General features: G+C 41.7%; 1 protein-coding gene across 2 annotated transcripts; it reads left to right on the top strand.

Moving 5' to 3' along the window:
- Window positions 1–402: 402 nt before the first annotated feature.
- On the top strand, window positions 403–22,235 carry LOC110521604 (protein Hook homolog 1). 2 transcript variants are annotated; one of them, XM_021599274.3, is made up of 23 exons: window positions 403–652; window positions 4,863–4,913; window positions 7,439–7,524; window positions 7,761–7,833; window positions 8,115–8,165; window positions 8,333–8,465; window positions 9,117–9,184; window positions 9,463–9,525; window positions 9,827–9,910; window positions 11,051–11,214; window positions 11,326–11,466; window positions 11,768–11,969; window positions 12,192–12,302; window positions 12,435–12,522; window positions 12,986–13,058; window positions 13,134–13,274; window positions 13,347–13,434; window positions 13,588–13,619; window positions 13,858–13,940; window positions 14,034–14,134; window positions 14,268–14,369; window positions 14,528–14,596; window positions 14,742–22,235. In XM_021599274.3, exons 1-23 carry the CDS (start codon window positions 581–583, stop codon window positions 14,919–14,921), a joined length of 2,256 nt encoding a protein of 751 aa, XP_021454949.3. In that variant the 5' UTR covers window positions 403–580; the 3' UTR covers window positions 14,922–22,235. The 2 variants fall into 2 exon arrangements, with proteins under 2 accessions (XP_021454949.3, XP_021454951.3); XM_021599276.3 differs by lacking the exon at window positions 4,863–4,913 and having other exon boundaries at window positions 593–652.
- The last annotated feature ends 1,074 nt before the right edge of the window (window positions 22,236–23,309 follow it).

Here is a 23,309-nt window from a genome sequence, read left to right as displayed (position 1 = left end):
AGGATTTAACTCAATCTGGGTCTGCGAACAGTGCCTAATCCGGCCCTGGGTTTGGTAAAGGAGGATGGGGATTTTCTTCTCATGAGACCAGGCACCTGAGTTTCCCTAATTCTATTTGTGTCAAACTAAATTGTAATAAAAAGTCAATTCCTCACATGACTCTTTTTACCATGGTTGAGGTCGAGGAGAAATCTTGAAATAGGGAGAGAAACTATCTCAGATAATTGAGGTTAACAAACATTTGATTTTGCTATGTGACTGACTCCATCGTATCCCCACAGCCCTGTCAGTCAGTTAGTCGGATATTCAATCTGATTGGTCTGTCTGTTACAGTCAGCTCAGTGCCATAGGCGTTTCATTCCTCGTTTTTGCTATTTATCCCGTCAATCCCTGATCCGTCTCAACCGAAAACGTCGAAGCGGCGGCTATTCACGTAGAAACTCACGGGGCTTTTACAGCGTAGTGACCAGGAAACATGCCTACATTACGCAGTTAGCGCTAGAGATCCAACCGCCGCAGGTGAGGTCAAATGCAGAGGGAAGGGAAACCGCGTCGTTGTTGACAGGTGCAGTGAACAATCATGTCTAGCCTTACCCGACGCGGAGAAATGGAGACTGACAAAGTGGTGTTGTGTGAGAGCCTTGCTATATGGGTAAGTATGTCAATGATTTCCGCTGTTCATTCAGACAGAGAGCGCTCTAAAAAGCGTCTGATTGCATGAATGTCTACTGTCTTACCGATGACGGTATCGTTTACCTATGGCAGGTAGGTTAGTGTTTGCCCATTCATAAACGCTAACCTTTAGGCTAGGGAGGGTGCGCTTTAAGAGCCACGACGCTTGCTCTAAACCAGGAATGGGCAACTTTGATGGGGGTGGGGGCCACAAAAAATCTGCAGTCATCATGACTGGCCGCAGTGGCTCACTGCTCTGTTTACCCACATCCATACACACATGCAGTCACAGTAGGTCCTAGTTTTTTGGGGGCCCTAAGTGAAATGTTGTTGCAAGCAAAACATTTTAGCAGCCCTCTTGACAGCAGAGAGAAACAATTTTAAGTATTACAGTTAATTACCTGCAGTTCTACACATTTTGCCATGGAATGTAGAGAAAAATGTGCAGTTTTATAGTTCATTTCCTGCAATTCTACACATTTTGCCTTAGGTTGGGGAGAAATGTGTAGTTTTGTATTTGATATCTCAGCGAGGGTGACTAACAAAATCAATGGTAAAAACCAGTCGGTAATTTAACCATGATAACTACAAGTTTACATACCTGGCTAAACTAATTTACCAATCTAAATAATGTTAGGTGACATGGGCTAATTGAGTGACTGTCAGTGACATAACATGAGAAAAAATGCTGATGCACAACCAAATTCCATAATTGTATTCTACTATTCTAACTCGAAACAGATTTTGGGTCAATTGATCTGCTGGTCTAAACATTAACACACATCACTAGCGGTATGGTTTTGGAAATGTATCTTTCATGTCAGTGAGATTTTTTTTTTTTTTTTATAAAACAAAAGGTTCAATAACTACACACCTTTTATAGGGTTATGGTTAGTGTTCCCACACGGCCATATCTCCATGTTACATCGCTTGTTGACAGAAGACAGACGACCACCTGTGTTAATTAGCTACCTGTGTGTAAGCCTAACTGGGCAGGAAGGGTAGTTTGTCAATTAGAGGCACACAGCATATGGATCGGTGCAAATGTTATTTTTATTTTACCTTTATTTAACTAGGCAAGTCAGTTAAGGACACATTTTTACTTTCAATGACAGCCTAGGAACAGTGGGTTAACTGCCTTCCTGTTCAGGGGCAGAATGACAGATTTTTACCTTGTCCGCTCGGGGATTCCATCTTGCAACCTTTCGGGTACTAGTCCAACGCTCTAACCACTAGGCTAACTGCCGCCCCAAATCTGCTACAGTAAGTGTATTTTTATTTTATTCGAATAATTATTTATTTCTGATATGAAACATGTTTCGAAAACCATTTTTCAAGTGATCATTTTTTACCTTTCTAAACGTTAAAACTAGAGGTCGACCGATTATGATTCTTCAACGCCGATACCGATTATTGGAGGACCAAAAAAACTGATACCGATTAATCGGCCCGATTTTAATAAAAAATACATTTTTATTTGTAATAATGACAATTGCAACAATACTGAATTAACACTTATTTTAACTTAATATAAAACATCAATAAAATCAATTTAGCCTCATATAAATAATGAAACATGTTCAATTTGGTTTAAATAATGCAAAAACAAAGTGTTGGAGAAGAAAGTAATATGTGCCATGTAAAAATGTGTGCCATGTAAAATATGTGCCATGTAAAAATGTGTGCCATTTTGTGGAGCGATGGGTAACGATGCTTCGAGTGTGGCTGTTGTCGATGTGTTCCTGGTTCGAGCCCAGGTAGGGGCGAGGAGAGGGACGGAAGCTATACTGTTACACTGGCAATACTATAGTGCCTGTAAGAACATCCAATAGTCAAAGGTATATGAAATACAAATGGTATAGAGAGAAATAGTCCTATAAATACTATATTAACTACAACCTAAAACCTCTTAGCTTGGAATATTGAAGTCTCATGTTGAAAGGAACCACCAACTTTCATATGTTCTCATGTTCTGAGCAAGAAACTTAAACGTTAGCTTTTTTACATGGCACATATTTTACATGGCACATATTACTTTCTTCTCCAACACTTTGTTTTTACATTATTTAAACCAAATTTAACATGTTTCATTATTTATTTGAGGCTAAATTGATTGTTTTTGTTTTATATTAAGTTAAAATAAGTGTTAATTCAGTATTGTTGTAATTGTCATTATTACAAATAAAAAAATATAAAAAAATTGTCAGAATAATCGGTTTCTGCTTTTTTGGTCCTCCAATAATCGGTATGGCGTTGAAAAATCATAATCGGTCGACCTCTAGTATTAGCGCACACCCAGCTGAATAGCTAGCCATTTCACATTGGTTACACCAGCCATTAGGCTGATAGGCTTGTGCTAACTTGCCAGCAGTTCTTCACAGCGCTGTGCTTGTGAAGAACTGCTGGCAAAACGCACGAGTGCTAGAGAAGAAAGTAATATGTGCCATGTAAAAAAGCTAACGTTTCAGTTCCTTGCTCAGAACATGAGAACATATGAAAGTTGGTGGTTCCTTTTAACACGAGACTTCAATATTCCAAGCTAAGAGGTTTTAGGTTGTAGTTAATATAGTATTTATAGGACTATTTCTCTCTATACCATTTGTATTTCATATACCTTTGACTATTGGATGTTCTTATAGGCACCATAGTATTGCCAGTGTAACAGTATAGCTTCCGTCCCCCTCCTTGCCCCTATCTGGGCTCGAACCAGGAACACATAGACAACAGTCACACTCGAAGCATCGTTACCCATCGCTCCACAAAAGCCGCGGCCCTTGCAGTGCAAGGAGAATAACTACTCCAAATCTAAACGCGAGTGAAGTTTGAAACAGTAATAGCGCACACCCAGCTAACTAGCTAGCCATTTCACATTGGTTACATTTCACATTAGGCTGATAGGCTTGAAGTCATAAACAGCACGAAAGTGCTGTTTGAATGAATGATTACGGGCCTGCTGCTGCTCAGTCATACTGCTCTATCAAATCAGACTTAATTATAACATAATAACACACAGAAATACGAGCCTTTGGTCATTAATATGATCGAATCCGGAAACTATCATTTCGAAACCAAAACGTTTATTATTTCAGTGAAATACGGAACCGTTCTTAATTTTATCTAACGGGTGGCATCCCTAAGTCTAAATATTCTTGTTACATTGCACAACCTTCAATGTATGTCATAATTACGTAAAATTCTGGCAAATTAGTTCGCGATGAGCCAGGCAGCCCAAACTGTTGCATATACCCTGACTCTGCGTGCAATGAACGCAAGAGAAATGACACAATTTCACCTGGTTAATATTGCCTGCTAAACTGGATCAGTAGTTATAACTAGAGATTTATAATTTACTGTTTTTTCTACGAAAAGTTTAATGCTAGCTAGCAATACCTTGGCTTCTACTACATTCGTGTAACAGGCAGGCTACTCGTGGAGTGCAATGGTTAGAGCGTTGGACTAGTTAACTGTGCGGTTGCAAGATTGGAACCCCTGAGCTGACAAGGTGAAAATCTGTCGTTCTGCCCCTGAACAAGGCAGTTAACCCACAGTTCTTAGGCAATCATTGAAAATAAGAATGTGTTCTTAACCGACTTGCCTAGTTAAATAAAAGGTATAAAAAATATATATTTTTAAAAAAAATAATCGGATATCGATATATATATATATATATATATATATATATATATATATATATATATATATATATATATATATATATATTTTTTTAATAATCGGAAATCGGCGCCCAAAAATACCGATTTCCAATTGTTATGAAAACTTGAAATCGGCCAATCCGATTAATCGGTTGACCTCTAGTTGATACCATTCTCTTTTACATTTTACTTTGTAAAAATAAGCTGTTATGGGACTGTTTTATTGACTGACTCTATTATTAACCAAATGTATTGTAACAGAAGCGAAAACATGCTACGTGTTGCAGTAGGCCTTTAGAATAATTGAAAACATATCTTTGACGCTATCCAAGTTTATGAGCAGGAAACAAATGATGCCAGTCAACTTGCACCACTGGCCCATCGAAACTACACCTAAACTATACTGAAACTAATTTCTCACATAATAAGAGTTGGCCTATAGACTATTACTTTTACAATAATCTGATGAGCGATAATATTAGGTTTATCAGTTATCAAATTGTACATGAAGAGAATGGCTCATCTTGTAATTGACAGATGCAGGGAAAGGAGCATCACTTTATCAAATCCTCCTCCAGTCACTTGCAGGTAAAACATTTTCATTTATATAAAGTATCAGAAAGAGCATATTCTGCAGTTTCTATTACACTTACTTTTGTCAAATAACTCAACTGTGACTGAGTTAAATGATGAACTGAATGATGGTGAAGAGGGTGATTGAATTTAGAACAATGTAGTGTAATGATGATGAAGAATTGTGGGCAGTCTAATTATTTTATTATGAATAGAAATGGTATATACTTTCCCCTGGGAGTGTAACATACAATGTGTGTAGTTCACAATGGCAATCCGGACCAAATGAATGCAAAATTTAGATGAGTTGGAGTCTGATGGCGGATCTGATATTGACCTTGAAATCGACGTTGCTGATGAAGAGTCTTCATCTGATTCTGATGTTGACTTTGAGCCTCCGCCTCCGATGCCTGAGCCTCGCCGCAGAAAAACCATAACAGAGCCAACGGAGAGAGGGATCCCAACTGCCACGGCGAGACAGGAGTCTGGGAGGGATGGCACGGTTAGGGTAGAAAAGAGTGACGAGTTTATGTGACATGAAGATGTTGCAGCCCATCAGAGATTGGACTGTTGTTTATGCGCACAGAAAAGGAAACAGTACGTGGGACATATCGCTGGATGAACTCAAAGCATTTATTGCACTCTCGTACTGGATGTCCGCGGTGCCTACGGTGGAAAGAGCATGGATGTGGAGTCATTTTAGTCTGATAGGTATGAGGTGGACTTTCACCATGCCGCGCAAGGCCCATGAAAACTGTGTGCAGAGCAACCGATTTGTTTATGGGTCTTGCGCACGCAAAGCCCAAAACTGTGTGCTGACTGGGCCCGAAGCATAAAGAGAAGACGAGATTGATTAATGCGTTATGGCACGCGTATAAGAGCAAAACACAGTGTTTGATACAATCAACAAATTACTGTTGTATATCTTGTCATGAATATTTTTCTACAAATATTTCTTTATGCAATTCATCCTTTACAATTGTTCATGCACTGGTGCTTTTGTTTAGGAATACGGCAAATCATTTCACCGTGCAGCTGGCTGGTTATATTATTATCTTTTTCGTTTCTACTTTGTCAAAAGAAGCTGTAACTGGACTTTATTATTTACTATAACTCTATTACTAATCATATCTACAAATAAAGTTGATCAAATGGATTACACTGTTTGTATTATATGGGAAACTAAAATAGGCTGGATGCCAAGGGAAGCCAGGCTTCCCCAAAAAATTTACCAATAAAAAAAACTAAAATATTTTCTTTCTTCTCTCTGTGTTTCATAATTTTCTTTCAATTCGCAAGAGGCTGAATGTATCTCACAGTAGAAAGCATCCGAGCCAGTGAAACAGCCCCCGGTCTCTCTACGTGTAGGCCATCTATCTGATGCTGTCTGGTCCAAACGAGGATGACATTGTTACCGCTCGTAGCATTGAAGGCAAGGGAAGCTGGCGAGCATCTGGCTTCCCTTGACAAAAAAAGTACACAATGTGTCAATCAGCGTTGAACTAAACTGAGCGAGCTCAACTGTGAATGGTCCTGCCGCAACAACAAAAGAAGTGTCATGGGAAGCCAGCTTGGATTTTGGCGTCACTCCTATCAAATCCCATTGAGGACATACAGCAATTCAAGTTTTTCTGTCAATGATGTATCTCGTTGTGTTGTCCTCTGGTGGCTAGCTAGCTCAAATTGGGCCTTTCCATTAGCCATGGATGGAGATAAGGATTTCGACTTATAGTTTTACTTAATTCTCTGTACTGGCCAATGATTATAATCAAACCATCAGAATCGGCTTGGCTTCCCCAGTGATTTTACCCACGCACCGCTACTGAGTGGGTATACGTTGTATACCTGCTGCGTATACCCTCCACTACACAACTGTTAATAACTGAAACCCCCCGAAATGTATGTTAATCACTCAGCACCACTGTTTTCTCAATTAAATTTAAATTCAGCATAAAAAAAGGAGCACATTTTTAAGTTTGTTCCAACTGAGCGAGTCTGACCACACACAATGCGCTTGATGGATACTTTTTGTCTTCTTCTAATGCCTCTTAAGGGGAAAGTAATCCAAAAGTAACTGAAAGTAACGTTACGTTACGTTGCTGAGTTTGGGTAATCCAAAAGTTACATTACTGATTACAATTAGAGGTCTCAACCTTTGTCACAGGCTTTCACCTCGTGAGCGAAGCCTGGGAGCTGAGGCTAGTGGTCATCTGACATCATGGAGAACAGTCCTGGAGGGTGAATTATTCACAAATCCACTGTAGCAGAGCTTAGAAGCATTTCTCTCTGGGGCTGTCTCTCAGTCTCAATACACACAAGCTTTCTCTTTCTGACCAAGGTTTGTCTCTTTTCTATCTGGACACCCATGACATGTGTTTGATGGTTCACGACAGGCTTTGCAACTTGATGCTATACGATGAATGCAAATGGAGATAGATATCAGTGTCTCCAACTGCCTCCCCCTTTTCTCATTCCTGTCCCAGCGTCTCCTCGGTCTCTACTCTAACCTGTGCTATTCTCACCGTTTGTATCACCCTCAGCTCCAGACCTTCAACACTGCAGCACCATGTACGACTGTAGAGGAGCTGACCACTGGAGATGCCATTTCTCAGGCCCTGCATCAGATGTGAAGAACATGCATACACACACACACACACACAATTCACAGTATATGTCCAGGCTGCAGAGACATGAATTTATACTGACAGTCTTACCCTGGCTGAATATTAAACACACTGGAGTCGGGTATAAAGCCCAGTCAGATTCTGGGGTTGGATATTTTCTGATTTGAATACGGTTGTTTAGTAGACATTTTTTTTGTCCAATGCTTATGCATGTGTGTGTGTGTGTTGTGCAATGCAGAGATCCAGCGTGGTTCAGTGAGAGTTGGCTTGGTCACATTAAAGAAGATGTTGGGAATAACTGGAGACTGAAGGTGCTGAACTCCATACATACCTCTTTCTGTCCATCCCTTCTCTCCCCTCCCTCTTCCTCTCTGCTTCCATCCCTCCTTCCCCTCTCCTTCCTTCTTTCCCTCCCCTACTGACCTAAAAGCCAGTGTGACTGCTCTCTGCTGGCCCTGTCAGTATTTTAGCCAGGCATTGGCCTGTCAGATATCCTCTCTAAATGTTTCCATAGCTCACAGTGAGGAGATTCTTTGAGGTGTAAACTTTGTTTTTTTTTGTAGAGTGATGAGTGTGTAACTTCTTTCTCCAGATGAAGAACCTGAAGAAGATCCTTCAGATGATGGTGGATTACTACAATGAGGTCAGTAGAAGCACTGATTTAAAACCCTTTATGTCTGGTTCTATTCTCTTTCTATGTCACCAGGTCCTGAGCCAGCAGATCTCAGACCTGTCCCTCCCAGACCTGGTCCAGGTAATAACTGTTTAATGTCTAGTTATAACGGTTATATTCTCTTTCTATGTGACTAGGTCCTGAGCCAGCAGATCCAGGAGTTTCCCCTGCCAGACCTGGTAAAGGTGGCAGAACACTCAGACCCTATAGAACTGGGACGACTGCTGCAGCTCACACTGGGCTGTGCTGTCAAATGTGAACGCAAGCAAGGTATTACGCTTACACACACACACAGTGTATTCGGTATTTTAAAAAAAATTCCATTTACATAAGTATTCAGACCCTTTACTCAGTACTTTGTTAAGCCATCTTTGGCAGCGATTACAGCCTTGAGTCTTCTTGGGTATAACGCTACAAGTTTGGCACACCTGTAATTGGGGAGTTTCTCCCATTCTTCTCAGCAGATCCTTTCAAACTCTGTCAGATTGGATGGGGAGCGTCACTGCACAGCTATTTATTTTCTACGGACAATTCCTTTGACCTCATGGCTTGGTTTTTGCTCTGACATGCACTGTCAACTCTGGGACCTTAAATCATGTCCAATCAATTGAATTTACCACAGGTGGACTCCACTCAACAGTAATGTGTGTAGATTGATGAAGAAAATGTTTTATTTAATCCATTTTAGAATAAGGCTGTAACGTAACAAAATGTGGAAAAAGTCTGAATACTTTCCGAATGCACTGTATATATACACACACACACACACACACACACACACACACACACACACACACACACACACACACACACACACACACACACACACACACACACACACCCAAAACAGAAACTATGTGCGCATATTAGTGTGTAATCCTCTCTCTTTCCCTTCCTTCCGCTTTCTCTCTTCCTCTCCAGAGTACATTCAGATCATCATGACTCTGGAGGAGTCCGTACAGCATGTGGTGATGACAGCCCTTCAGGAGGTGAGGCTTAGCCTGACCAGGGCCATTCTCTCTGATTGATTTCAAATAGTTTGTCATGCACGGTAGGATCTTACAATTGCCCATTTGTGTTAAAAAAGCCAGTTACCAATACTGTGATGTTGATAAAGTACATGTCATGACATCTCTTTGGCTTTAGAAAGTCATTTTAGAACACCTGTGGCGTGTGAATGAGTAGGATTGATGTTGGCTCTAACCAAACCTGAATCAAACCATCAGAACCAAAGCTCTCTCTGTCTCTGTCTCTGTCTCTGTGTTAGCTGATGAGTAAAGAGAACATGGCCCAGTTTGGAGCAGAGCCACCGGGGGACGTAGAATCACAGGTGAGAGGAGGAGATCCACTGTGTTTGGCCTCTAATAGTCTGTTGTGTTGTTGCTGACAGTTCATATCTCTCTAATGTTGACACTGGAGGACTTGGAACAAGAGGTGAGAGGAGATCCACTGTGCTAGGCATCTAATAGAATGCTGTTGTCTTTATTATAGGTGTTTGTTGTTTGCGTATCTCTCAATAGTTGACTGCTTGTCTTAGACTCTTTAATTAGTACTGCGATATTGCTCATCTCTCCTTGGAGCTGCTGAAGTAGGCTTTAGAGCTGTATTGTTAAGTGTGTGTGTGTGTCTAGTTGAAGAAGGCTGTCGAGGACCTGGCAGATCTGATAGCAGAAAAGGAGGAGCTAGCCCAGCGCTGTCAGGAACTCGACGTACAGGTATATTCAGATTTTAAGTACTTTATTTGAATCCACAAATCACATTACCTCATACATTTCAAAGGTTGTTCATACGAGGACACTTAAGGAAACAAAAAGCACCTTCACACAGCTAGGCTGCCCATAACGTCAGGCTTGCAATCTGAAGGTCACATACTGTAAGCCTATGTACGTGGCCGAGGATGCCAAATATCAATGACACACACACACAACCCTGGTACTGTATAAACTGGGTCTGTGTTATGTGCTGTGATGCCAGAGGCTATTGTCTGTGGCTGGTGTAGCAGAAGGGCTGTGGTTTTACAGACTAAGCCACTGCTCTCCCCCTACCTGCTCTCTCTGCCATACCCTGCTCTGCCTGGTTGGGGAAAACTATAGTACAGGACAAATTTCTGCTACTGGTTACTGATTAGGTCAAGTCCATGTTGTATGGTCCTCTCGTGTCTCCAGATCGAGTTGTTACAGTAGATCACCAGTGTCTCTCTTCAAGGACACACAGAGAGGTAAGTCAACATGGCTGCTCGTCGTCAAGGCGGACAAAAAACATCTAATGCCTGGTTGCCGAGGCGGATTAAAATATCTATACCCTGTCGTGCTCTCTGCCGCTAACGTATCACTCATTTAAACTACGTGGTGTGTTCATTTGTAGTGTTTGGGAACAGGTGGAGAGAAGACACTGGGTTGAATAAAAAAATAATAATTATGCACACACACAAAGCTTCTATTCCCAAGTATCGTCTCTGATATAAAGCATGACTAATGAACAGAGGAGAGGCTGTGTCAGGGAGAATAACTAACCAGCCTTTCAACCTATTAGTCAAGATGTTGATGTTGTTGAAGGTGTTGTGTGGCTTCACTGCACTGTACTTTCAGGGTGTAATAATGATGCTTTGTTTGTTGAACAGTTGGCGAGAACGGGTCTTTCCCACTAGAGATGAATTGATGCTCATCACATCTCTCAAATACTCTTTTAGTTACCTTTCTCCCCATTCTTCAGGCATCTGTGACCATGTGGTCCCTCCTTAATGGATAAACTGTAAAAAAAAAAAAATGGGGGTTGGAGCTTAATGTTCTCGCTACTAATTCATATTTTGGGATTGAGACACAGCCCACCTCTGACCCTAGTTTGACCCTTGTCAGGTGACGGTCCTTCAGGAGGAGAGGAACGGCCTATTAGCTGAGAACGACGTGCTGACGGACCGAGCCAATCAGCTGGACTCGTTTGATGACCCGAGCACGCCCTCCGGACGGAAACACAGCCAGCTACAGATACAGCTAGAGACACTACAGGAGGAGAACTTTAGGTGTGTGTGTGTCATGTGTCCGTGAAAACAAATCGTACTGGAACGACTCTTAGAGTTTCATCACAGCACTTACAGATGTCTCTGTGTGTGTGTGTGTGTGCGTGTGTGTAGGCTAGAGGCAGCTAAGGATGACTACCGTATCCACTGTGAGGAGTTGGAGAAGCAGCTGATCGAGGTTCAGCATCGTAACGACGAACTCACCAGCCTGGCAGAGGAGTCACGAGCACTTAAAGACGAACTCGATATCCTCAGGTGTGTTTGGTGGCATTCTAGGTCCTTTATTTTAGTTGTAATCATCAGATCTTCTGAGATGTTCATCAGTACCTGGAATGTGTATAAGTGGGAGAGAGGAAGTGGTCAGTTTGAGGTAAGGGTATGTAACCTTTATTTAACTAGGCAAGTCAGTTGAGAACAAATTCTTTATTTACAATGACGGCCTACAGTAAGACCAGTAAGAATGTGTTGTTTAGGCCCTTGCTTTAATCGATTTGCCTGTTTTATTTATTTATCTTTATAAATTCAATTAAATGCAACAAATTATAAATGTGTGTAGGAGCTGTTCGGACCATGCTGTGAAGCTGGAGGCGTCAGTGGAGACATACAGGCGTAAACTGGAGGACCTGGGAGATTTGAGAAGACAAGTCAAACTGCTGGAAGAGAAGAACATGACCTACATGCACAACACTGTCAGTCTGGAGGAGGAGCTACGCAAGGCTAACACTGCCCGTGCACAGCTAGAGACATACAAGAGACAGGTGAGACATGCCTGAGAATATACTAGAAACAGAATAATTCCTAAAGGTGTCCCCTCCCTTCTGCCCTGTGGGTCTGACAGAACTGGGTTGGGAAAAGCAATATGCCGGAACTCTGTGACGCTTTTGCCCTTACTTAGCAAATCGTCTCTGAGGAGACATCATTTTGGAATGGCAAACAGCCAATCAGGGGGCTTACTAAATCTACTTCCTGTTTCCTACCAGGTCCAGGAGCTGTACCGGAAGTTGTCAGAGGAGTCTCGGCGGGCAGACAACCTTGCTTACGAAAAGAAGAAGTTTGAAGAGAAACATGACGCCGTGATGAGGGAGAAAGAGGTACAGACTGGATCCTAACACTTTCTATTCCAACCTACCTGGTCCCCCTGACATGCAAACACATTAGGGGAAGGAATGTTTTAACAATAATCTAATGCTGTTGACTTGTCTCCTGATGATGATGGTCATCAGAGGATCATCATTGAGCGAGACTCTCTGAAGGAGACCAATGAGGAGCTGCGATGTAACCAGGCTCAACAGGACCAGCTCCTACAAGCAGGTAGCTCATTGGACCATCACATTGACAATGTAGACTGACTGGTGCTGCATATGATTGGAAAACAGATTTACTGTAGTTGAGGTTTGGTTATCATTGATAAAGTGTTGGCGTGTTCGACATTGTCGACGACTTTAAAGGCTAGTCGAGACTGACTGATCTACAAATCACCATGCTTCATACATTTTGGGGCGGCAGGTTGCAAGTTCAAACCCCGAGCTGACAAGGTACAAATCTGTCATTCTGCCCCTGAACAGGCAGTTAACCCACTGTTCCTAGGCCGTCATTGAAAATAAGAATTTGTTCTTAACTGACTTGCCTAGTTAAATAACTAACTACTCAATGTTATTTTCAGATCAGTCAGTCACAATTTACCCATGATACATCACGGTTTCGAACACCGCCTGTGTCTCTCTGAAGCCTACAGAGACACATGGCTACTGATCTGCTCTCTGTTTATCCACAGGGATGGCAGGGATGCCAGCTGGTAGTCCAACCCATGATAACCTTGCTGCTGAGATCCTACCTGTAGAGTACAGGTAGTAATTTAATAGTTGTTTGTTTTGTGTGTGAGACACTGACTGCACTAACTGTGTGTGTCCTTGTCCATACAGGGAGAAGTTTATCCGGCTCCAGCATGAGAATAAGATGTTGCGTGTGCAGCAGGAGGGATCAGAGAATGACAAGATCTCTGAACTACAGACACTGCTAGAGGTGGCACACAGAACCTGCTCCGAACTGGACACTGACAACAGGTAAGCTGTGTGTGTGTTTTTTACTTCCGGTTTGACTGTGATGTACTTCCTGTGTGTCTGATGTACTTCCAGGTTAAGCAGGGTGAGGGTCACTGAGCTGCAGCAGCAGGTAGAGGATTTACAGAAAGCCCTACAGGGCCAGGGAGCCAAGACTGATGACGTGAGTTCAACCAGACATATAACTTTATAGTATACCACTATATCAAACATCAACCCTAAATATTGCATAATACTGCCTCTCATATGTACAGTAGCAGCTGTGAGGTAACAGTATCTGTGTGTTCGCTATCTGACAACTGCTCTTTGTTTGCAGTCTCACCTGAAGAGGAAACTAGATGCTCATATGTAAGTATGGTCCATACTGCTTTGTGAGACCTCTATGGCTGCGTTTACATAGGCAACCAAATTAAGATATTTTTTCACTAATTGATCTTTTTGACCAGTCAGATCAGCTCTGAAAAAGATCTGGTGTGAGTAGATCTGATATGAGTGGGAAAATTATCAGAATTGGGGTGCCTGTATAAACACAGCCATACTTCCTCCTGACAGAGACATTTAAAAAGTAAGGTGTTTTATTATCCAGGGTGCAACTGAACGAGGCGCAGGATGAGATCATGAAGAAGAAAGAACTCCTGGAGGACTTGCAGCCAGACAACACACAGACCTGTGAGTACAACTATTACACAACCATAACGCGACCATAACACTGGCGGTATAGTACGGAGTAACCCCAGTGAGTGTTGTCCGTCTGTCCCTTAGCTCTGAGACTGGATGAGCTGATGGCTGCTCTGAAGAAGAAGGATGATGACATGAGAGCCATGGAGGAGAGATACAAGATGTACCTGGAGAAAGCACGCAATGTGATTCCTTAATCATTCATTCATTCTTCTCACATCCAACTAGCAGCTGGACAAAAAATAACAAGTGCAGAAAAAGAACATGCCTCTCTTTGCTGCTGCTCCCACCAGTGATATCTCTGTCTCGGTGCTGTAGGTGATCCGTGCATTGGACCCCAAGCTGAACCCAGCCACAGCAGAGATCCAGGCTCTAAAGAACCAGCTGACGGACAGAGACAAGAGGATCCTCAGCCTGGAGGTAACACAGATCTTTAACCCCTGGCCCTGACCTTTGGCACTTAACCATTAGCCATGAGGCACTCATTGACATGGGGATCCATAGTACTTATCTCACAATGCACTCACAACCTCTTGTATTGATCGTCTCTCTCGATCTCTCTGTGTCTCTCTCTGTAGAGGGAGTGTGAGCAGGCAAAGCTGAGAGAGTATGAAGAGAAGCTGGTTGTAACAGCATGGTACAACAAGGTTAGAACATGTAGTCAGAATAGACACGTTGTATTTTCTTTTGAAAATAAAGGACAGGAATGTACCTTTTACAAATGTTACCTATACAGAGCTTTTGTTCCAACTCAATTAAACATTCCTGTTGCATGTCTTCCACCCCCTTCAGAGTCTGAGCTTCCAGAAGCTGGCGATCGAGGCCCGTCTCGGGGGTCGCTCCACCTCCATGGTGCCCCCAGGTCAGTCCTTCCTGACCCAGCAGCGCCAGGTCACCAACGCTGCCCGCAGGAACCTCTCTGTCAGCGTGCCTGCCACACCACTAAGTAGATCTGGGATGGGTGACTACTGAGGTGGGCCAGCGTGTGTACAGGCTTCTTCTATTAATGTTGAACCATTAGTTCAATCAGGTGTGTTAGTGCTGGTCTGGAACAAAGGCCTGCTGACACTGCGGCCCTCTAGGACTGGGATCTCCTACATCTGACGTAAACAAACAAATGGCTCCTCTCTAACTCCTTTCCAGAAATGTACACTCAAGTGACCTTAAGCACATTAGTTCTCAGTCCCTGGAGAGGGGACAAGCATGCACTGACTGACTTGAACATGAGCACTTACTCTAACCAGGTTCCCTCCTCACTGATACACCAGACGGTAACAGTTATACTCCTCACTACAGTTTAGGATGTTTATTATCTCCGGTAATGAGTTTGGTCTGGCAACCCTACCAACATGCTTTATTAGCTTAGCACATAGCCTAGCACATAACACTGACTGAGCCCTACAATATACCTATGTTAGCCTAGCTAGCAGCAGGCTCTGACTAGCAGTGATTTCCTAACCTTGACATATCCTGACATGTACACTGAGTGTACAAAACATTAAGAACACCTTCCAAATATTGACTCCTATGCCTCCCACAGTTGTGTCAAGTTGATCTGGATGTCCTTTTGGTGGTGGACCATTCTTGATACACATGGGAAACTGTTGAGTGAGAAAAAACCCTGCAGCGTTGCAGTTCTTGACACAAACCTGTGCACCTGGCACCTACTATCATACCCCATTCAAAGGCACTTAAATATTTTGTCTTGCCCATTCACCCTCTGAATGGCACACAAACAATCTATGTTTCAAGGCTTAAAAATCCTTCTTTAACCTGTCTCCTCCCCTTCATCTACACTGATTGAAGTGGATTTATCAATAAGGAATCATAGCTTTCACCTGGATTCACCTGGTCAGTCTACAGTTGTGGCCAAAAGTTTTGAGAATGACACAAATTAATTTTCACAGTTTGCTGCCTCAGTGTCTTTAGATATTTTTGTCAGATGTTACTATGGAATACTGAAGTATAATTACAAGCATTTCATACGTGTCAAAGGCTTTTATTGACAATTACATGAAGTTGATACAAAGAGTCAATATTTGCAGTGTTGACCCTTCTTTTTCAAGACCTCTGCAATCCACCCTGGCATGCTGTCAATTGACTTCTGGGCAACATCCTGACTGATGGCAGCCCATTCTTGCATAATCAATGCTTGGAGTTTGTCAGAATTTGTGGGGTTTTGTTTGTCCACCTGCCTTTTGAGGATTGACCACAAGTTCTCAATGGGATTAAGGTCTGGGGAGTTTCCTGGCCATGGACCCAAAATATCGATGTTTTGTTCCCCGAGCCACTTAGTTATCACTTTTGCCTTATGGCAAGGTGCTCCATCATGCTGGAAAAGGCATTGTTCGTCACCAAACTGTTCCTGGATGGTTGGAAGAAGTTGCTCTCGGAGGATGAGTTGGTACCATTCTTTATTCATGGCTGTGTTCTTAGGCAAAATTGTGAGTGAGCCCAGGATGCTTTACTGTTGGCATGACACAGGACTGATCGTAGCGCTCACCTTGTCTTCTCCGGACAAGCTTCTTTACGGATGCCCCAAACAATCAGAAAGGGGATTCATCAGAGAAAGTGATTTTTTTCCTAGTCCTCAGTAGTCCAATCCCTGTACCTTTTGCAGAATATCAGTCTGTCCCTGATGTTTTTCCTGGAGAGAAGTGGCTTCTTTGCTGCCCTTCTTGACACCATCCTCAAAGTCTTCGCCTCACTGTGTGTGCAGATGCACTCACACCTGCCTGCTGGCATTCCTGAGCAAGCTCTGTACTGGTGGTGCCCCGATCCCGCAGCTGAATCAACTTTAGGAGATGGTCCTGGCGCTTGCTGGACTTTCTTGGGCGCCCTGAAGTCTTCTTCACAACAATTGAACTGCTCTCCTTGAAGTTCTTGATGATCCAATAAATGGTTGATTTAGGTGCAATCTTACTGGCAGCAACATCCTTGCCTGTGAAGACCTTTTTGTGCAAAGCAATGATGACGGCACGTGTTTTCTTGCAGGTAACCATGGTTGACAGAGGAAGAACAATGATTCCAAGCACCACCCTCCTTTTGAAGCTTCCAGTCTGTTATTCGAACTCAATCAGCATGGCAGAGTGATCTCCAGCCTTGTCCTTGTCAACACTCACACCAGTGTTAACGAGAGAATCACTGACATGATGTCAGCTGGTCCTTTTGTGTCATTCTCAAAACTTTTGGCCACGACTGTATGTCATGGGTAGAGCAGGTGTTCCTAATGTTTTGTATGCTCAGTGTGTATTGAGTCAGAGATATGTTAGTTATTCTGTCTATGGATGTGCTAAAACATATGTTCACAATTGGAGCTTATAAGAAAAATGTGGTCTTAATTGGCTTATTTTAATGCTGAATATAGCTGATATTATAAAATGTTTTTATACTACAACAAAATGATGAATGAACCGCACTATGCAGTTAAAGGATGTTAGTCATCTTATCAACCATTGGACTACAAAGAGAGTTTTACCTCTGTGATCTTCCTCTTCTGTGTTTCACAATCACCAGAGTGAACATGGAATACAGGAGAAATGGGTGTATTTGGTGCTGGCAACCAAAAGTTGGTATTGCAGCACAGATCGATCCATTACTAGTTTCTTACACAAAAGCAGTCTATACTGCAGACCTGTGTCAACATCCTGTAATGCCATATTGACACAATCACCTCTAGTGCTGCAACAACTAATCATTCAATCAACTCAGAAATCCAGGACTTTTTAATGGTGTTTATTTTTGATACTGTGATCTGACTACTAGAACTTAGCGCATGCGCTATCGGAACACTGTTGGGCTTTTACAGTGACTTAAGAAAGTATTCACCCCCTTGACTTATTCTACGTTTTGTTGTGTTACAGCCTGAATTCAAAAATGTATTTAAAAAACACACACAAATTACCCATCTACACACAATAGCCCATAATGACAAAGTAAAAAAACATGTTTTTAGAATTTTGTAAATGTATTGAAATTTAATTTACAAATATTACAACGGTGAGTCTTTCTGGGTAAGTCTCTAAGAGCTTTGCACACCTGGATTGTACAATATTTGCTCATTCTTTTTATTTTTTATTCTTCAAGCTTTGTCAAGTTGGTTGTTGATCATTGCTAGACAGTCTTGCCATAGATTTTCAAGCAGATTTAAGTCAAAACTGTAACTAGGCTACTCAGGAACATTCAATGTCGTCTTGGTATGCAACTCCAGTGTATATTTGGCCTTGTGTTTTAGGAAATTGTCCTGCTGAAAGGGGAATTTGTCTCCCAGTGTCTGTTACTGTAACAGGATTTTTCTTATGCTTAGCTCTATTCTTTTTGCCCCAAAAACCTCCCTAGTCCTTGCCCATGACAAGCATGCCTGTAACATGATGCAGCCACTACAATGCTTGAAAATATGAAGTGTGGTACTCAGTGATGTGTTGTATTTGCCCCAAACTTAATGCTTTGTATTCAGGACATTAAGTTAATTTCCTTGCCTCATTTTTTGCAGTTTTACTTAAGTGCCTTATTGCAAACAGGATGCATGTTTTGGAATCTTATTATGTACAAACATCCTACTTTTTAGTCTGTCATTTAGGTTAGTGTTGTGGAGTAGCTACAATGTTGTTAATCCATCCTCAGTTTAATGGCTGTGATAGGAGAAAACTATGTAACTGTTTTAAGTTAACCATTGGCCTCATGGTGAAATCCTTGAGCGGTGTCCTTCCACTCCGGCAACTGAGTTAGGAAGGACGCCTGTGTCTTTGCAGTGACTGGGTGTATTGATTCACCATCCAAAGTGTAATTAATAACTTCACCATGCTCAAAGGGATATTCAATGTCTGCTGATTTTTTTTTTACCCATCTACCTATAGGTGCCCTTCTTTGCGACGCATTGGAAAACCTCCTTGGTCTTTGTGGTTGCATCTGTGTTTGTAATTCGATGCTCAACTGAGGGGACCTTACATATAATTGAATGTGTGGGGGACAGAGATTAGGTAGTCATTCAAAAATCATGTTAAACACCCTTATTGCACACAATGGGTCCATGCAATTTTTGTGACTTAACAACATTTTTACTCCTTAACATATTTGGGCTTTCCATAACGAAGCGGTTGAATACTTATTGAGTCAAGGCATTTCAACTTTTCATTTTTTATTAATTTGTAAAAATGTCTAAAAATATAATTTCACTTTGACATTATGTGTATGCCAGTGACACAAAGTCTATATTTAATCCATTTTAAATTCCGGCTGTAACGCAACAAAATGTGGAAAAAGTTAAGGGGTGTGAATAGTTTATGAAGGCACTGTGTCTGGATGCGTAGAAGGGAATCAACAGTATAATAATCTATACAGCACTACTGTAATCAGGGTTCAAACACCAGCGTGGGATTTTAGAACTGCTTTCACAGGCCCCGATTTGTTATTGTTGTGCTATGAAATATTGAAATGTGGGTTAACTAAACCAGAATTAAACCTTGTCCTGGATGTATTTAATCTGCATTTGTGAAACCAGCTCCTAGATGAAATATTGTTCCTCTCTGATGAAGCAAAAACGCAGTGACAACTTTTGAATTTCTTAATTACAAATGTGTTTGGGCATGTTGGCCCTCTGGTGTGCACTGGGATCTCTGAATGAAACATGAAAAGCTCTGTAAAATAGCTATCAATAGATTTGATCATTTTCTACAATCCCTACTGGTTTGGATTCCTAGCCTTGTAGTGAAGCTTAACATAGCTCAAAGCTAGCAGTTAGCTAGATGTTGGATTTGCTCTTTTGGGGAAATGTGATATTCCAGTATGTCATGTGATGCTTCTTACGTTATGTACACACACATACTACAGCTAAAACAATGTGGTATCTAGACTCGTGCCTCTAGGTCAAATCACATTGTATTGGTCACATACACATATTTAGCAGATGTTATTGTGGGTGTAGCAAAATGCTTATGTTCCTAGCTCCAACAGTGCAGTAGTATATAACAATACACACATCTTAAAGTAAAATAATGGAATTAAGAAATATATAAATACTGGGACGAGCAATGTCAGAGTGACATTGACTAAAATACAGTAGATGTATATACAGTTGAAGTCGGAAGTTTACATACACCTTAGCCAAACACATTTAAACTCAGTTTTTCACAATTCCTAACATTTAATCCTAAAAAAATTCCCTGTCTTAGGTCAGTTAGGATCACCACTTTATCTTAAGAATGTGAAATGTCAGAATAATAGTAGCGAAATTTAGTTCTTTCATCCCATTCCCAGTGGGTCATAATTTTACATACGCTCAATTAGTATTTGGTAGCGTTGCCTTTAAATTGTTTAACTTGGGTCAAATGTTTAGGGTAGCCTTCCACAACCTTCCAACAATAAGTTGGGTGAATTTTGGCCTATTCATCCTGACAGAGCTGGTGTAACTGAGTCAGGTTTGTAGGCCTCCTTGCTCGCACACACTTTTTCAGTTCTGCCCACAAATTTTCTATGGGATTGAGGTCAGGGCTTTGTGATGGCCACTCCAATACCTTGACTTTGTTGTCCTTTTTTGCCATTTTGCCACAACTTTGGAAGTATGCTTGGGGTCATTGTCCATTTGGAAGACCCATTTGTGACCAAGCTTTAACTTCCTGACTGATGTCTTGAGATGTTGCTTCAATATATCCACATAATTTTCCTCCCTCATGATGCCATCTGTATTGTGAAGTGCACCAGTCCCTTCTGCAGCAAAGCACCCCCACAACATGATGCTGTCACCCCCGTGCTTCATGGTTGGGATGGTGTTCTTCGGCTTGCAAGCCTCCCCCTTTTCCTCCAAACATAATGACATTATGGCCAAACAGTTCTATTTTTGTTTCATCAGACCAGAGGACATTTCTCCAAAAAGTACAATCTTTGTCCCCATGTGCAGTTGCAAACTGTAGTCTGGCTATTTTGGAGCAGTGGCTTCTTTCTTACTGAGCGGCCTTTCAGGTTATGTCGATATAGGACTCGTTTAACTGTGGATATAGATACTTTTGTTCTTGTTTCCTTCCTAACCACTAGGCTACCCTGCCGCCCCTTTCACTACCTACATAGAAACTGATGCTCTTTTAAACACCTTATGTAATCTCAGGTCATTGAACAGACTTGTATCACCATCATTAGCCTTGTTGATCAGCACAAGCTCTGGCCCAAAGGTATCTCAGGGTGTGTAATGGCCCTGAAGTACTGCTCTAACTATCATCGCTTGGCACATTAAATTGAGGTTTAGGATGAAGTTAGGATAGGATAAATTGAGGGTTAGGACCAGCATAGACTAGATGAAATCAGATTGACATCCACATAGCGTTGTTTTGACATTGATGGAAGTGGAACTGTATTACAGCTGTCAAATCAACAAGTGGCTGATTGCGTTACCTTATCGTGGATGCTACCATTGGATGCAACGAAACCACACCTGATCTAAACAAATCCCATGCAGCCGCGTTACAGGTTCAAACACTTAAATTAGACTGGTACAAAAACTTAAATTAGACGTACACAAATACCCCCTCCAAATGAACATGAAAACATGCATAACACACTGTAAATGGTTTGACATTATTTCTAACATCTGTAGAGAGTGGCAGGTAGCCTGGCGGGGAGGAGTGTTGGGCCAGTCACCAAAAGGTTGCTTGATCGAAACCTAGAGCTGGCAAGGTAAAAAATCTGTTGTTCTGCTCCTGAGCAAGGCAGTTAACCCACTGTTCCCCGGGCTCTGAAGACGTGGATGTCGATTAAGGCAGCCCTCCGCACCTCTCACTCTGATTCAGAGGGGTTCTAACAAAATGGTTGTCTTTTCCTAACAGCTTGATGGTCATGACTTTCTTACACGAGGGGAGGTTAACTTGGCCCCAGACAATTGACCTGAGATCAACTTAAATTTCAGTCGAGGGATTTTTTGGGGGCTTTAACCCCTGGATCCAAGTGATTTTTAATTGAAGAAATCTGTTCCCAAATATTCCCACGCATAATGGAGAGATGTGATCGTATACAAATGTGAGCAAGGATAGAAATTATGTTTTAGTCAACATTTTTGGCATTCTTGCGGTCAGTATGCAGTCTACAAATGATTTCTAATTATGTTCTGTCCCCCTGACCATCCACTAAAGAACAAATAGTCTCACGGCTGAATCTAGTTAATGATTCCTGGTCAGTGGCGACCTGTCATTCAGGGCACCTGTTTTGAGCGCCACACTTTTAGGTAAAAAATAAATGATTCATAATAATTGTTATAAATGTTATTTTGGCATTAATACGTGTCACATATCAGTTTGCAAACAATGTAAAAAGCAGCATACAAACATGGTCTCTTTTTTTGCTTTCTTGAGTAAGGCAGCTCCAAAATGCAGGTGTTTCAGCCTAGCTCAGTGCTTTCTTTCTGTGGTGGTGGGGCTAGCCAGCAGAAAATACAGAGAGTTGGGCCTGATTGGCTCAGTTTTCTGTCATGATTGGCTCAGTTTTCTGTCACTCATGGGACAGTACGTATTCTCCAATTCTAAAGTTAGAGTTCGGAAATTTTAGCCTCTTGAGTTCTGCCATAGAGTTATATTAGAAGTGCCCATCCAAGAAGGCTCAAGGTCATTGGCCACAGATAGAATGAAATCAAATCACATTATATCTACAGTAGCTTTGATTGGACTGATCATGTCAGCATCTTACTTTCAAAGTATCAGTCATCATCAGTTGTCATCAAGTTGGCAATCTACTGGCAAATCCTTTTAAATCCTTGTTCAATGAAGAGAAATAATGAAGAGAAATGATAACTTATCGAGGCTAATCGGTCATTGTACATAAAGATTACACAACAAGTTGAAAATCGCACATTTGCACAATGAGTCGTTTGGAAGAAATCAGTGGTTAACTGCAAGCATTGCAAAGAAACCTCTAATGTTAGCCTGCTGTTCGATGGAGTGGCTGTGTTTCTCCCCCGAGTTCCCACCATAAAACCAGAGAATGCCAGACTGATTGATGACAATATTTGCCAACAAAGGACCACTGTGCCACCTTTACAGGGTGAGTCCATAAATGTATTGTATGCTGCTGCATAAATGATGTAATATGCAAAGGAGATATGTAGACTGTAGCAAAGAAAGTAATACTAAGTGTATGTTGTGTAGTAAGCTGTTAGTAGCTCATGTGCCTCACCCTAATGATTTTGTCTATTTTCACCAACGCGGTATTGTAAACACATTGTTTGGTATGTGTGCTTGTTTGGCAACTTTTTTTGTACAGCTTTGACAATGCTACTGATATTAGTTGTGTGCACGCTGAGGAACTTAAAACTTTCCACCCTCTCCACTACTGTCCCGTTGATGTGGATAGGGGGCTGCTCCCTCTGCTGTTTCCTGAAGT

Source organism: Oncorhynchus mykiss, chromosome 4 (assembly GCF_057628025.1).
Source record: "Oncorhynchus mykiss isolate SJ-2025 chromosome 4, ASM5762802v1, whole genome shotgun sequence".
In the NCBI taxonomy this organism is placed as follows: Eukaryota; Metazoa; Chordata; class Actinopteri; order Salmoniformes; family Salmonidae; genus Oncorhynchus; species Oncorhynchus mykiss.
Note: the sequence above shows the minus strand (reverse complement) of the source record. Positions and strands in the feature narration are given on the sequence as shown.

Coding starts and splice junctions, on each gene's coding strand:
- LOC110521604 (XM_021599274.3), top strand. CDS start 581: ATGTCTAGCCTTACCCGACGCGGAGAAATGGAGACTGACAAAGTGGTG. Junction 9,526..9,826: donor CGGGGGACGTAGAATCACAG/GTGAGAGGAGGA, acceptor GTGTGTGTCTAG/TTGAAGAAGGCTGTCGAGGA. Junction 11,467..11,767: donor GACGAACTCGATATCCTCAG/GTGTGTTTGGTG, acceptor AAATGTGTGTAG/GAGCTGTTCGGACCATGCTG.